We start from the raw sequence: 15929 nt of genomic DNA on the forward strand, positions 1-15929 counted from the left end.
TGCGTTGACGTTTGGTCTCTAGCCAGACAACAGGTAAAAGACGAAGGAGCTCACTGGGAGCTTCGCGAGGTGTCAGACCAAGAGGCAGGAGGCGGGAGAAGGAATGAGCCAAATCAGAGACCAGATGCGTTTACAGCCAAGCCACTCGGGCCGAAGCTGGAATTTCTAACGAGGGGTATTTAAAGAGCAGGCCTGCAGTGCAGGAGTCGGCAGGAGCCGAGCTGCTTCAGTGCAGCAGAGCTTGTCAGGGCAAAAGCCTGGCAAATGTAGCTGCCAGTAAGAGGGATTAAAGGACAAAATAGTGTTGGGTTTTGTGGGAATGTGGGAAATAACAGAAGAGGCCTCTTCATTGGCAACAGCAGCATTCCTCAAGGAGACTGTAGACGACGCAGGACAGAAATTCAGCAGGCCCAGCCCGCTCACTGTATTCTGCCTATAGTGTTAGGTCGTATGGATGAGGTCCTTATCGAGCCGGGCAAGGTAGAAGTTGCCTCTGTTTACCTGGGCGGGGATCCTGCCATCCGCGAGTCTGCCAGCTCTTCACCACGATATCACTGGTCCCTCCTAGGAGGAGGCTGGCTGCAGGGCTCCTGGCTCTCTGAGAGGGCGTGGCTGTGTGAACCAGCCCGAGGGACTCGCGCAGGCCTCAGAGGGGTTTACACTGGGCAGGGCACTCCTCCGCCTTCAAGCAATAGTCCATAACCTGGCATCCAACCCACAGCAGTGTACTGAAGGGCTTCTGCCACTTCCTGTCCACCGAGCCCCCCGGGCGCTGCGGGCTGGACGAGGTCGCGCAGTGGAGGCGGAATTCTGCGTGATGACCAGCCGATTCCAGCCCCGAGGGTCTCTGACCCCTCGCCGCACAGACACGCTTCCTAAGGACTCGGAGCGATCTCTGCAAAGTGACGTTTAATCAGGAACACTTTTCAACCCGTTTGCACTCAACAGTTTCTAGGGTCGCTTTTGAAACCTTTGTAGTGACATTCAGAAAACGAGGGGCCAATTCTGATTTAAAGAAGTAAACGTTTTAATCGGCCTCTCCTCCTACATGGCTACTCCAAATTTTGTGGACGTCATATTTATACAACACACACAACAGTGTTTTCCTCCAAGGCTGCAGTATGGATTTGTGTATGCCAAAACACAAACTCTCTTCAAACTAATAATATGGGCATCCATTTTCTGGTATTTTAAACTTTTGAAAACAAGAAACAAAAACTGCTCTTATTTATGCACAACCATCTTCCAGTTTTACAGGAGAATCTGTCTTCTGCTCTTTTTTTAATGCTTCAGTTTCCTATTTTTTCCTCTCCCAGCAGTAGTTGCATTTTTGAAAAAAAAAGAGTTTCAGGGTCTGTTTGTGGTTAATGAGAAAAAAAACTTTCAGATCTGTAACAATTTAAAAGAAAAAGTTGGGGAAAGAGTTGGGTTCACGTTTGGGAGACAGTTTTCTGTACATTTGAAGTGTTTTTTTTCCAACTTGACAATAAAAAGTCTACTTTTGATGCATTCCTGAGTTTGTACTGTGTAAGATATATACCGATCATCAAAAGAAACCAGTTTAAAATGGCAAAACATTCACAGTTATCAAGGAAATGGCTTTTCCCAGGTTTCAACACGTTAAAGCGCTGCATCACCAGAACACGATAAGCTCTCACTGCTGAGGCGATCTAGAGTTCATGCAGCAGTCAGTCACTCAATCTGGAGTGACCGATTCATCACACTGGTGCCGGAGTCTTCTCAGCAGTATCCATAATTCATTTACTTTGATTTGCTACAGGCATGCATGGATAGATAGATACTTTATTGATCCCGTGAGGGAAAGTGAGGGATAATTGGTGGTGGTTTTTTCTCAGTATGTGGGCCCACTTGAAGTTTGACCAGCCGGAATGTGAGTCGGCCTCGGGTTTCTCTCGGCTGACGGGTGACCAGCAGCTGCTCGGTGTTCCAGTGTGGCCGTGTGGAGATACGGCCGAGCTGCCACACAGCAAGAGGCACGTTAGGGCAGCTTCGCCCAGAGCCCGTGGGCCTGTGCTGCCAGAACACGAGCCAGGCCTGGCCAAAGCGCGCCACCAAGCCCTCCCTCGTGTGTCAGTGGGAGAGAGCCACTTCGCTGGCGTAGTGGGACTCCAGGCACCGACAGTGACCAGTGGGATACATGAGCCCCCAGCTACTCCTGGTGCTGCTGCTCCTCATGATCAGGAGATCTGTGCTCCTCTGGCGGTCATCCATGTGTCACAGGCGTCCAGTACTATAATTCTCAAGCACACAAAACATATCGTCGTCTTCAAGGATAATTGGCACAGCTTTGTAGGTGCAGATTGACCTCTCTCTTGCAGTGGCTGATGAATGTGACGAGAGTGGGGTGACAAGGGTCAAGATGGCATCTGGTCAGTGATCACATCACTCCTCCAGCACTGGGGGCACATCAGTTTTCTCCCTGTTGCTGCTTTTACAAAGTGTGAGTTACAGGTCTGAAGAGTCTGTGAGTGTGATCGTCTCTGTGTGAGCATGAGCATCTTCGTGTAAGTCTGTGTCTCTGTGTCTCTGTCTCTGTGTAAGTGCGTGTCTGCGTCTCTGAGCCAGTGTTTCTGTCTCTGTGTAAGTGTGTGTCTCAGTGCCAGTGTTTCCATCTCTGTGTCACTGTGACTGTCTCTGTGTAAGTGTGTGTTTCGGTGCCAGTGTGACTGCCTCTGTGTAAGCTGTGTGCTATGTACAGTAATGCGTGTCTCTGTCAGTGGAGCTGCGCTCATGCATCACTGCCAAGAGCCATCTGCAGACACAAATGAGGTCACTTCCTCTCCCTCCTGGTGAGTGAGCAGCAGCCGAAGAGGAACTTGCAGATCTGTGCAAAAGCCACACAGTGTATGAAAACATGGGAAAAGGCAACATGAAAAAAATCACTTCCATAGGCAAGACTGTTAATAATTAAAACTTTCAGCTGTTTCACTGATGATTCACTGAAGTTTTATTAATGTGTTTTGATAAAGATCAAAACTGCAAACTCATGTAACAATGTTTTAAGTAAAAAGTGAACCTGTACTTGAAGTGCAGTTTCTGTCACTAGCAGAGCCACAATCCCAGAGAGTCTCTAACTCACTGCAGAGGACACAGACACAGGACGTCCCCCAAGGACTGCTGGAGCCAGGAGATGGGCTGACTGCCTTCTGAGAGGACTCTGGTGCTAGAACACCACTTGTCTGAGTGCTGGCAGGAGTCTGGACCGGGGTGGTCTTGAGAGCATCGAAGGCAGAGTGGCATAGCAGCAGCCTCAGGGCTCGAGTGGGTTTGAAAGCTGCCTGTGGGAGATGGAGCACCCGAGCGACAGCGAGACCATGAAGGGTTCTAGTCACGTTCAACAACACAGATCAGCCAACAGGAGCCGTCAGCAGGTCCACCGTAGGGCTATCGAACCCCTGCAGTGTTCCTGCGCTTAACCTGCCCTGAGGCGATGACAGTGTGAGATCACAGCCACCTGCAACACAAGCTGGGGGCACAGGGAGACTTTCAGCTCTGTTCAGTCCCAGGCAGAGCTGGAGCTTGTAGACCCAGCTGCAGAGATCTTCATCTTCAGCCCTTGGTGATGAGATCTTGCTGCCACTGGCTGGGATCACTCACTCCCTCTTCTCAGGAACGCACCCCTGACCCAACACAAATCGCCCCAGTCCTGTCAGGCACTCGTGACCCCTGACCCCTGACCAGCCCACAAACCCGAACCTGATTCCTCTGACAGCACAGGGTCAGACTGCGATGGACAGAATAGCAAGTTTGGAACCTGGAGCCCATTGCTGAAGAATAGGGAAGCAGTGTGGGCTAGTGGTGAGAGCTGAGGCACTGGGAGAGAGAGAGAGGGAGGCAGTGTGGGCTAGTGGTTAGAGCTGAGGCACTGGGAGAGAGAGAGGGAGGCAGTGTGAGCTAGTGGTGAGAGCTGAGGCACTGGGAGAGAGAGAGAGGGAGGCAGTGTGGGCTAGTGGTTAGAGCTGAGGCACTGGGAGAGAGAGAGGGAGGCAGTGTGAGCTAGTGGTTAGAGCTGAGGCACTGGGAGAGAGAGAGGGAGGCAGTGTGAGCTAGTGGTTAGAGCTGAGGCACTGGGAGAGAGAGGGAGGCAGTGTGGGCTAGTGGTTAGAGCCGAGGCACTGGGAGAGAGAGACGGAGGCAGTGTGGGCTAGTGGTTAGAGCTGAGGCACTGGGACAGAGAGAGGGAGGCAGTGTGGGCTAGTGGTTAGAGCCGAGGCACTGGGAGAGAGAGACGGAGGCAGTGTGGGCTAGTGGTTAGAGCTGAGGCACTGGGAGAGAGAGAGGCAGTGTGAGCTAGTGGTTAGAGCTGAGGCACTGGGAGAGAGAGAGGCAGTGTGAGCTAGTGGTTAGAGCTGAGGCACTGGGAGAGAGAGAGGGAGGCAGTGTGGGCTAGTGGTTAGAGCTGAGGCACTGGGGGAGAGAGAGAGAGGCAGTGTGGGCTAGTGGTTAGAGCTGAGGCACTGGGGGAGAGAGAGAGAGAGGCAGTGTGGGCTAGTGGTTAGAGCTGAGGCACTGGGGGAGAGAGGGAGGGAGACAGTGTGGGCTAGTGGTTAGAGCTGAGGCACTGGGGGAGAGAGAGAGAGGGAGGCAGTGTGGGCTAGTGGTTAGAGCTGAGGCACTGGGAGAGAGAGGGAGGCAGTGTGGGCTAGTGGTTAGAGCTGAGGCACTGGGAGAGAGAGAGGCAGTGTGAGCTAGTGGTTAGAGCTGAGGCACTGGGAGAGAGAGAGGGAGGCAGTGTGGGCTAGTGGTTAGAGCCGAGGCACTGGGAGAGAGAGAGGGAGGCAGTGTGGGCTAGTGGTTAGAGCCGAGGCACTGGGAGAGAGAGACGGAGGCAGTGTGGGCTAGTGGTTAGAGCTGAGACACTGGGAGAGAGAGAGGCAGTGTGAGCTAGTGGTTAGAGCTGAGGCACTGGGAGAGAGAGAGGGAGGCAGTGTGGGCTAGTGGTTAGAGCTGAGGCACTGGGAGAGAGAGAGGGAGGCAGTGTGGGCTAGTGGTTAGAGCCGAGGCACTGGGAGAGAGAGACGGAGGCAGTGTGGGCTAGTGGTTAGAGCTGAGGCACTGGGACAGAGAGAGGGAGGCAGTGTGGGCTAGTGGTTAGAGCTGAGGCACTGGGGGAGAGAGAGGGGGAGGCAGTGTGGGCTAGTGGTTAGAGCTGAGACACTGGGAGAGAGAGAGAGGCAGTGTGGGCTAGTGGTTAGAGCTGAGGCACTGGAAGGTACAGCAGTTTACCAAGCACAGTTCTGGTATAGGGAAGAATGAAACCAGTGAGAGGTTACAGCTCAGAGGCTAGCAGACAGGAATGCTTTCCTCTTACCATCTTCTCCCAGCATGCAGGATGAATCAACTTTTAAACAGGTGTCAGGCAGAAAAGGGAAACTTCCCCTGGGAGAGACAATACTGCTTCTGAGGGGAGGGCCCCGACTCGCAGCTGGCCTCTGGCCGTTTGCGGATGCTGCTCAGGTGTGCAGCTGCTCGTGAACGTGTCCGGGCAGTTCCACTGCAGTAACTCATCTGGTCCTACAACTACACACCTTCTGTTGCCATGGAAACTCCTCTCCCACCATGCCAGTGCCTGAATCAGGAGATATATTTAGACGGGAACACAATGCGCTCACTGTCACGCTTTCTCCCACACTGTCTCTCAAGGCCTTGAGGAGCTGCTGCTCAGCTGCAGGGCGAGCGGGCCGAGCCGGGGAACGGGCCCGCCGGGCTCCGGCACTGCGGGGTCAGCCCAGGAGAGTGACCCTCGAGCACCTGCCTCGCAAGAGCGCGCTATCCCCCCCGTCCGCTGTTTCGCTGCTCCCTGCCTTCAGCCTGTGTTTCTGACCGCTGGCCACAGGGCTGTCCAGGCCCGGGCGCGAGGGCGCAGTGGAGACGCCACACCAGACTGCCAGTGAATAACCCGCCGCCACTGGGCCACATCACAGCTAGGAGTCCTCTGCACGGTGCATCTGTTGACCTCAGTTGTGTTGGGCGGTGCTGTGGCCGTGGGGCTAAGGATCTGTGCCTGGGGCTGTAGCTGGAAGGTTGCCGGTTCGTATCCTGTGGCCCCCAGAGGAATCCTATGCTATTGGGCCCCTGAGCAAGGTCCTTAACCCCAGGGGTGCTGTATAAACAGCTGACCCTGCGTTCTGACCCCCAGCTTCTCTCCCGTCTGTGTGTCTCATGGAGAGCAAGCTGGGTTCTGTGAAAAGACAAATTCCTAATATGAGAAATTGTATATGGCCAATAAAGAACGTGATCTTATCTTTTCACAAATCTCTCATTAAGTCCAGGGTCTCAGACTCCATTCCCGTAATGACTATTACCTCCTCTTTCTGTCCAACCTGGCTACTCAATTAAAACCACTCACACCTGTATTCTTCCATCAGATTGATCTGAAGCTGTTTTACAGTTGATTACTGAAAACATTCACTCTCTGAAAGGTACAGTTGTGTACAGAAGGGCCTGGCTAGGAGTGTCACAGTCATACATGCACTTATATAACTGACCAACCAGCCGAGAGCCGGGGTGGACTAGAGACAGAGGACATTGGGGACCTGAGCTGGAGACCCTGCGTTTAGCAGGAAGATTTCTGTACGCCGTACAACAGTGCCACCTAGTGGAGCACACTGGTATAACGCCCTAACAAAACTGCTTCAGCCCGCACCACTGTTGGAGAAGAGGCACAGTTTTATTTTAATGGGATTCTTGGCTCTTTAAAGCACAAAGGCGCAAGACAGGCTGTGTCCATCTATCTGATCACTGTTCAGACTCCTGCATGCCTAAGAGCCAGGCTCCTGCAGAGGACAGATACAGGCCCCAAATATCAGGGTCACCCATCTGCTTCAGCTGAAGGCACTCTGTTCACTGCTCGTGTAGCAGTTTACTGAGTGAAGGACATGCGAGGAAACAGCAGGGATTCTTGTCTACAGGGCTGTAGACAGCAACGCCTGAAGAAGACTTTCCAGACTGAAAGGTAGGAGGAACAGTTATGTTGCATGATAGGCAGTGACCAGTCCTGCTCTGACAGGCCCAGTGAATTCAATTTTAAACAGATTCTACCTTACAGCACTTGTGCACATTCAAAGACCAATAAGTGGTGAAAAACGTGCGACACAGACAAGCATGAGGTCTGATGTGCAGCTGCAGTTCGAAACCGGTGGTACTGACCTTGAGCAAGAGCCTATGAGCTAAGAAGAAGACTGGTCACTGCCCACCTCTGGAGATAAGGGCTCAGACAGCGCTCAGACACCTAGTGAAAAGTGCCGAGTCCACATCAAGGGAAGACAGGCCAGCAGGGGAAACAACATTCTCAACAAGGTCTTCCTCTTGCATCACGTGATCTTAAGCTCACTTAAGAGAATCATCTTTAAATGCGTAGCCGAGCACCTTGTTCCTGACACTCACCGGCCTCAGTGTGACGAGGTGCCTCAAGATCTCGGTCTGGAACAGACAAGGACAGCAGGAGGGCCTGACCCGACCCGACTCTCGGGCCTTCTGAACACCTGGGTCTTGAGAGAGTCACCTGAAAGGATGACCTCGCGCTCAACAATGGGAAGGAGATCCAGGGTCACTCTCGGAAATGAACAGGAGATTTGTTTCGGACCGAGATCTTGAAGCAGCTCGTCACACGAAGGCTGGCGGGCGTCAGGAACACGATGCTCAGCTCTGCATGTCTGGGATTCAGTGGGAGACAAGCCGGAGGAGAGGGGCTCGGTGGCGACTCTTGGCTGCAGACAGTCCGTGACCTTTGCCCTGATCGCCCTGGCCCGTTCGGGCATTTCTCCCCACCAGTCCCCGCTGACGACAGATCAGGCTCACAGCTGCAGCAGGAAACACCACAGGGCCTGAGACAGGTCCTGCACACCACGACTCAAGACAAGGCCTTCAGCCGAGCGAGGTTACCTGTCCTCTGCTGGGCGTCAAGTATAGTCGAGTCTGAGGCTGCTTTTGAAAAGCTTTGCTTAATCAATGGCCTGTATCTGATGTTCTATGACTTGGTACGCTGTACTTTTTTTCATAATACTTGAATTGCTTCGTATTTCACTGCAGTTTTTTTTTTCTTTTATCCACAATCAATGTGATCATTATGCCATGACTGTTGCCTCACATGACCTCAGAAACATCCTGTGATTCATTTACCCAGAGCCCCACGGCTACAAACGATTTGACCGACCTCCTTTTAAATGTTCTAAAACAAAGCTGTACTTTACAAAACACACACCCCACTTTCTGGAGAGGCTGCACAAAGTTTGTAAAAAAAAAGTACATTGTAAATGTATTACTTTATAACAAATTTGTAAAAAAGAATATTAGTACAGAAAGAAAATCCAGTTTCAGGTTATGAAACCCACAAGGCGCGGCCTGCGTTGACCTGCAGTGTCATTTTCTCATCTGCAGCTGAAGAGCACAGGGCCTCTCCGCACAGCGCTGGTCACTGTCCCCTGGCAGGACAGCAGGACCACCGGGATGACCCTCCGATCTGCACCAGGAAGGGTCAGCGTCTTTAAAAACCCAGCCAGCCGAGGGACAGAGCCATGATGTCCTCTTTCAGCTCTGCTGGCAGCGCACAGACTCTGCACCCCATTTCCTTCAGGCAGCCGAGAGGAAAACCCGAGTCGCCCGCAAACCCAGTCACACAGCAGGGAGTGTACCGAGCAGTCCGAGCGAGCACCCTGCCCACGAGTGCACCCGAGACCGGAGCCAGAGCTGTCCTGCCCGGATCCCTCTGCACCACAGCCGGTATACCATCCAACAAAGCTGCCCTGCCTCCGTATCCACACCGCTGCTCTGGATAGGAACACGCCATGCACCACACTCAGGACCCCTGGGCAAGACAAGAGAGGAATATTTCTGATGTGCCGAGACTGAGCAAGAGGAGACTGGAAGATGCCTACAGAGAGACCTGAGGCCGGAGAAACGACTCGTCGCAGGGCGGCGCGAGGCAGGGCCAAGGGGTTTCTCCTGCGCAGCCCATGTCAGTCGCTTCTCAGAAAGCAAGCCCTCTCCAACCTGCTGCACACCGGAGTAGCAGAGAAGCTGACGGGAAGAGAAGGCAACAGGAAGAACTCAATAAGACGGAGCACGACGCCGCGCGCGACTCCGACGGCGGATGGGCTGCCCGTCCGCGGCGTGAACTTACTCCAGGTACTTGAGGCCGCGGCAGGACATCCACAAGCGCCGCAGCGCCTCCGCGCAGGACTCCGGCCAGTCGTTACCGCCCAGCCGCAGCTCTGTCAGGGTCCGGGTGCCCTCCAGCGCCACCTGCAGGTTAGGCAGGGCGCCGTCACTCAGCGCGCATCTCACCAGGCTGCGGGAGACAGAGCACTGGCTGAAAACACGCAGCTCCGTTACAGCACAGGGCAAGAGGCACAGTCTGTACTGCCTGTGCCACTGAGGGAGGAGCGTGTCTGGACTCCTTTACTGTGAGTCTCGATTCCTGTTCCTTCGAAAGCAAACTCTCTGCTCCAGACAGTCAAACACCAGGGGACAGCGTGAGGGGACTCACGAGAGTCCCTGCAGTCACAGACACCGAGGGACAGGCGCGAGGGGACTCACGAGAGTCCCTGCAGTCACAGACACCGAGGGACAGGCGCGGGGGGGGCTCACGAGAGTCTCTGCAGTCACAGACACCGGGGGACAGGCGCAGGGGGACTCACGAGAGTCCCTGCAGTCACAGACACCGGGGGACAGGGGCGAGGGGACTCACGAGAGTCTCTGCAGTCACAGACACCGGGGGACAGGCGCAGGGGGACTCACGAGAGTCTCTGCAGTCACAGACACCGGGGGACAGGGGCGAGGGGACTCACGAGAGTCCCTGCAGTCATGGACACCGGGGGACAGGCGCGGGGGGACTCACGAGAGCCTCTGCAGCTGGCAGCTGGGGTCCCCAAGGGCCTCACACAGCAGCCGCACCCCCTCGTCCCCCAGGGGGTTGTCTCCCAGACTCAGGGCGCTGACCGCTGTCTTCCTCAGGAGGGAGCAGACGGCGGGGACACTGGCGGCTGTCAAGCCGGTGTCCATCAGCCTGGAATGAGGCAAAGAACAACTCAGTCATTCATGCACACTGCCATCTGGTGTCAGTTACAACACACTGCACTTAAATAAAGAACTCGATTTAAAATGAAATAAGCACTAGAAATATACATTAAGGCTGCCAGGAAACAGAGGGGAGAAAAGTGAAAATTGCATCAGGACAGTGCAAAGGAGGCCTTTGGAACCCCGTCACGCCAGTCTGCAGCAGTAAGAGTCCCTGTCTCTGCCGGCAGCTGTCCCCATTAACTGAGCTTCCTGCAGTCCCGATTTCACTACGCCTCTCCCTGCTCTCCTCTGCCGGGTCATCCAGAGCAGAAATACTGCAACGAGAACTACCTCTCGCAAGTGCCGGTCAGAAAGGCTCGTGTACAACCAGAACTTCTACCACTGGTTTCCTCCTGCGATTCTGAGCCCATCACAGGTCACCTGCGCCCTGTCATCTCACAGATAAGGACAATTATGTTTTCATACCCTACTGCGCCTGATTCAGTGGAAATCGATTTTAGCTGTTAACATCGCTGAACACAATGCACTCTCAGACACAACATCTCAACGTGCCCAGCTGGATCAAAGGTCGGGTGTTTTTTTAATCTTGGGAATACCTAAGTGCATAATAACCTATAAGATGCATTTGACTCCTTTCCAGACAGGGTTAAAGCATGTGAACCTTCCAGGGATAACAGATTTAAAATGATCTTGACTGGTAAAGGTTATTGTTTGGAACCGAGAGACACGAGGCTGAATTGACTTTATGCCTGCAGTAACCTTCCTCACTGATTTTCCTGGCAGTTTGAACGGGAACAAACCAAACACAGCTCCACCCACCCCAGTGACTGCAGGCCGCCGCCCCCCATGTCCCCCAGCCTATCACAGAGAAGCCGCAGCCCCGCCTCTCCCAGGCCACTCCCCTCCAGGTCCAGGGTGGTGATGGCAGGTCTGCTCTCCAGCAGGGCCAGCAGGGCTCGAACACTGCGCTCCGAGAGACAGCAGCGCTTCACACTGGAACAGCAGAGCAGACACAGCACCCCGGCACTGAGTCGCAACACAGCACTGACACACAGACAATGAAACAACACATCAGACAGAGAGAAACATCACCTAGTTTATTATTCTAAATGTATTTGGCAGGTGCATTTAGCCAAAGTGATTTACAGTTGTACCCATTTATTTAAATGGGATTTTTTTTTACTAAGGCAATCTGACTTAGTAAAAGTCCCCCTGCTGTGCCCCCTCTGAGATCTGAGCCCTGACCTCTCTTCCACACTGCGATTGACAGGAACCGTGCTGAGTCACGGGGAGCAGCTGTCCGACTGCCCGAGACCCACACAGACACACAGGCAAGGCGGATGTATGATACGCCAGTGACACAGTACAGGGGATCTAGTTAATGGAGAGAATAATACAGAGCAGGTCCTCTCATCACACCCTTGTGCTGCTCTCTCCTGCCCACTTCCAGTCAGTCTGGATCTCCAGACAGGCTCTGACTTCCTGCGGTCTGTCCCCCCCCACACTCTACCTGACACACTGGAGCTGACAGTCCGTCTCCTGCAAGACTTCCAACATCCCCTGCACCTCCTCCTCCTCCTTCTGGTCATGGAAGTACAGCGTCCTGGGGCAGAACCCACAGTCCTGTAGGAACCAGCGCAGGCAGGTCTGGGCCCTGGGAACGCCCTCGATCCTCACACTCGGAAGAAGAGTGGTGTCGCCCGCTGCGCTCTCTGTCGAACAGGTTAAATCCAGGGCGTCGCTGTTCGGGCTCGAGGTCAACTCCAGGTATCCCAGCTGGTGCATCTTCGCAAAACACCCGCTCAGCTCCCTCATAGACGCCTCGCTTATCTCCGACATCTGGATGCTGGGGAGAGACCCAGTGAAGAGCCACATCACTCCTCGGTCTGCACATCCCTTGTAGCTCACACACTCTCCCGAGACAGGCGTTTCATTCATTTCCTTTTTTTAAATTGTATAACGTGAGCGTGCCCAGAGGGGTTGGACAGCCAGTTGACCTTGGACCCCTAGAGGCTTTTTTTCTCCTCACTCAGGAGTGTTTGGTCCCTCTCCTCCGTTGTCTTCTGGTCTTTTCTGTTCTGTATTCATAACATGTAGGGTCACTTGCATTGTTAAGCGCCTTGGGGCAACCTTGTTATGAAAGGCACTATATAAAAATAAACTGAATTGAAGACTTGCAAGACAAGATCCTGGCTTGCTTACGGGGTTTATAAACCGTTATCCCTGCACGTCCTGGAAGCAGCATTTCTCAAATCCTTCGATCCACCCCGGATATGCTGCAGGCCTCTTCTGTCAGGTTCTGTACCTCACAGATCACATCCCTAACGAACCTCGTTTGTTCTAATACAATCTCTAATACAAGAAATACAACTTATGTTGTATTCAACTAATGTTGTAATGTTCTAATACAAAAAAATGTATATGGCCAATAAAGTGATCTTATCTTATCTTGTTCTCAATTTAAAACGTGACCCCTTTATCACGGGGGTTTTGCTGGACAGACTCAGACACACTAGCAGGCGATGGCCTCCCTCCAACGGATCTAAACGCAGTTCCAAGTTCCTTAAAAACATAACTCACTCAAGTCACCCCATCACAGCTTACCACTGTCCCACATTCATCTTCTTATTTCAGGTGTTGCTACAAGGAGGCCGGGATGTATCTAATCTCCTGAAGCACAGCTGGACTGTATTCTTTGTTCGTAATGTTGGTCTTTGTTGTACTGTTGTGTTGGACCATGAAACAAGGTCCGTGCGTTTCCCCAGTTTAATAAAGCTTGAATTGAATATTACATGCATTAGTAATTCACCATATAAGAAAAGAGTTTTTCAGGCAATTTTTCAGGTCAGGCCTCCTGCTCTGTGTGCTGAAATTAATTTGAACCAGCTAGAATGGGCAATGGAAAACTAGAAACCTCCATCTGTCTCTAGCTGACTAAGCCCTGCTGTGGCACTGCTGAGCTTTCCTTACCTGAAGCTTTCACACCTGTCCACCAGGGGGAGCAGCTTCCTGGCCTCCTGGCTCCTCAGGCTGCAGTTGCGCAGCACGAGCTTGGGCCTGCAGTGCTGGAGGCAGTAGCGCAGCACCAGGAAGTGCCTCCCTTCCAGCACGATGCACTGGAGAGTGATCTCGGGCAGCTGGCGCAGGGCGTCCCTGGCGAACGCCTCCTCCCGCCGCTCGAACAGGCACAGCATGAGGTCCAGGAGGAAGTAGCTGTCCTCCGGCCGGCACCGACACACCTTCAGCGCCTCGCCCGTCCAGCGCGCGAGCCGAGCCCGCAGGCGGGAGCCCAGATGCAGGCCGAAGCTCTCGAGGAGATCCCAGCTCTCTTCGTGGAGCAGCCCGTGGAGGTGCTGGACGACAACCCGGAGGTGCCCGTTCTCCGGGAGGAGGGCGTTCGACAGGAGCTCGTCCAGCTGGTCTCCGGCGGCGTTGCCGGCGAAGCCGATGGCCGCCAGCACCTCCTGCAGAGCGGGCAAGGTGAAGGAGTACTCCGACCTCTTGGTGACCCCCTGCTGCGTCAGAATTCTCATGACGAAGCTGTCGGGCAGCTTAGGCATGCCCGCTAGCTCTACAGGCAGCTCCTGCATGCGAAAGCAAGACTTTCGTTGTTCAACGCCCGTCCTGGCCAGGAGGCAGAGTTTTTGAAGCATCTCTTTGTCGCTCACTGAGTCTGTATGGTGGTGCTTCAGAAGGGTGTAGATGTAGTTCACTAAGATGTAAGTCATGGAGTCTCTTGGCCTCTCCTCAGAATCCAGCAGCACACAGACCACCCAGCAGATGAGGGGAGTCACACACATCTCCAGCAGGACTTCGTTACTTCTCACGTGCTGCACAGCCTCAGCAGCAGTTTCGGGCTCCTCAAAATACCTCTGGAAGTAGTCATCTATCCTCTCCTTGGGGAATCCGAGGATTTCTGCCCACTGGCACGCAAGGTTGCATGTCATGATTTGCTCCACCACCGTCGGGCGAACTGTCACCAGCAAGGACCAGTGGGAGCACAGCCTCCTCTTCAGCAAGCCGAGCAGCAGCCTGGGCACAGGCAGCCTGGCTGTGCCGAGCCCATCCTTCCAGGGCCCGGAGTCTGGCGGCAGATCCACAGCGTCCAGGCCGTCAATCAGGACCAGGACCCGTTCGGTGCTCCCAATGACTTCCCCAGGGACCTGTCGGAGCTCTGGACAGCTCTCAAAGATCAAGTCCAGCACGGTGCTCTCCTCCAACACGTTGCAGAGGCTTTTACAATCCAGGTGGAAGACGTAATCAAACTGGTTGTACAGCTCTCCCGAGGCCCAGTCCAGCATGATCTTCCGGACGGTGTAGGTCTTCCCGATCCCGGCTATCCCGAGCAGGACCAGGATCTGAGGCTTGCCCGGGACCAGGAGGCTCCCCAGGCTGGCGCACTCGTTGTCCAGCGTGTTCTGCCGCACCAGCCGCTTGCCCCGCCTGCCCCCGCCCCTTTCCTCAGGATGCGCAGGTCCGTGTAGAGCTTCCTGAAGCTGCTGAAGTCCAGGTCTCTGGCGGCGTTGTCCTGGACCCATTCGTACTTCATCTTTATAACCTCCTTGTATCTCGACACGTACTCTGGGGACCCCAGAAAGAGACAGCATGAAGAGACGCTGAGGGGAAGAGACAACACTCAACGTCACCCTGCAGGGGGTGCACGTCGGCATCAAGCACCCACTAACTAGACAAGGACTGGGGACTTTTTCGTAATTAAGATCACCTCACTGGAACGACAGTTTCTCCCGCCTGGCATGTCTGAACAACACCCTTATCAGACAGATTCCCTGGCTCCTGGTCACGCTGGCATGACTGCAACAAGAACTGGGGGGTTAATCTAACCTGTAGAGCCTGTGAGGAGGAAAGCGGATGTCAGCCTACCTTCTCTCTCCCTCCTGCATGCGCCTTGATGCCCTGAAAGAGGAACAGAGGGGTCCTTCAAGAAACTGCCAGCTGGTAAAAGCTGGTAAAAGCACAACCTGCACGTTCCTCTCGCTTTCTTCTACGTTCCTTTGTGGTTGCTTGCCCTCCGCCCCTCACCGCCTTCACAACTTGTGGGAGCTGCAGCTCTTCATGCTGCGGGACTGGGGAGGGCGCCCTTTATTCCAAAACAGCCAACCACCGATCTCGTTCAGCCCTACCTGCCCAGCTGCTCTGCAGCTGTGTGGCCACCTGGCAGTAGCTGATGGCCCTCAGGATGTCCACAGCCAGGCTCACGGCCTGCTCCCCGAAGGTGGAGATCATCAGCTTGGCGGTGTCGATGTGGTCGGCCCTCTCCAGCTGTCCGGAGCGTACGCAACGCCCACCGTGCTCCACCTCGCTCAGCTTGCAGCAGAACCTCTTCAGCTCCTTCTCGCCCAGGTCATACAGGTGTTTCAGCAAAACATCCTGGGCCGTCTCTCGGATCCCAGCCATCGTTAATCTTGTAAATTGTATAAGTTATAGTACTCTACTCCGTAACCTTAATTCTATCAACTTCTGTCATCTCTCCTTGCGAGCTTGCGGAAAAAGCATTTCATTGCCGACAAGACCGCCGTATTGTTGTGCATTTGATAAATGAACCTCGATTGATTGATTAATTGATTGGGGACGGTCGGTTTAATGTTCCTCTAAACTGAGTGGAAATGTCGAGGATTCTGGCAATTCAGTGGCACTAAAGCCTTTCTAGATTGTTTATTTGACTTTAAATTTAGATCATTTTTATTGACCTGTATATCGGAAAACATTGCCACAAACAAAATGAGGCCCCCAAAGAAATAAGAGGGGGCTCTTCAGGTTGCAGCTCCGTCTCTCAGTCAGTCAAGACAACTTAAGTTCAGCTGGAAGTACATCCACCATAAAACATATACAGTACTTTATCTTGAAGGGATGACATACGTGCCAATCTT

The 15929-nt window shown here is 53.6% G+C and overlaps 1 protein-coding gene across 1 annotated transcript; it reads right to left on the minus strand.

Moving 5' to 3' along the window:
- Positions 1 to 6670: 6670 nt before the first annotated feature.
- Positions 6671 to 15456, minus strand: LOC102689158 (NACHT, LRR and PYD domains-containing protein 12-like). Its single transcript, XM_069186030.1, has 9 exons — positions 15348 to 15456; positions 15183 to 15288; positions 14923 to 14955; positions 13012 to 14622; positions 11552 to 11887; positions 10861 to 11034; positions 9860 to 10027; positions 9143 to 9310; positions 6671 to 8827 (listed from the first exon to the last, which is right to left on the minus strand). Exons 1-9 carry the CDS (start codon positions 15454 to 15456, stop codon positions 8635 to 8637), a joined length of 2898 nt encoding a protein of 965 aa, XP_069042131.1. The 3' UTR covers positions 6671 to 8634.
- Positions 15457 to 15929: the final 473 nt, after the last annotated feature.

The sequence above is a fragment of the Lepisosteus oculatus genome, chromosome 2 (genome assembly GCF_040954835.1).
Source record: "Lepisosteus oculatus isolate fLepOcu1 chromosome 2, fLepOcu1.hap2, whole genome shotgun sequence".
NCBI lineage: Eukaryota > Metazoa > Chordata > Actinopteri > Semionotiformes > Lepisosteidae > Lepisosteus > Lepisosteus oculatus.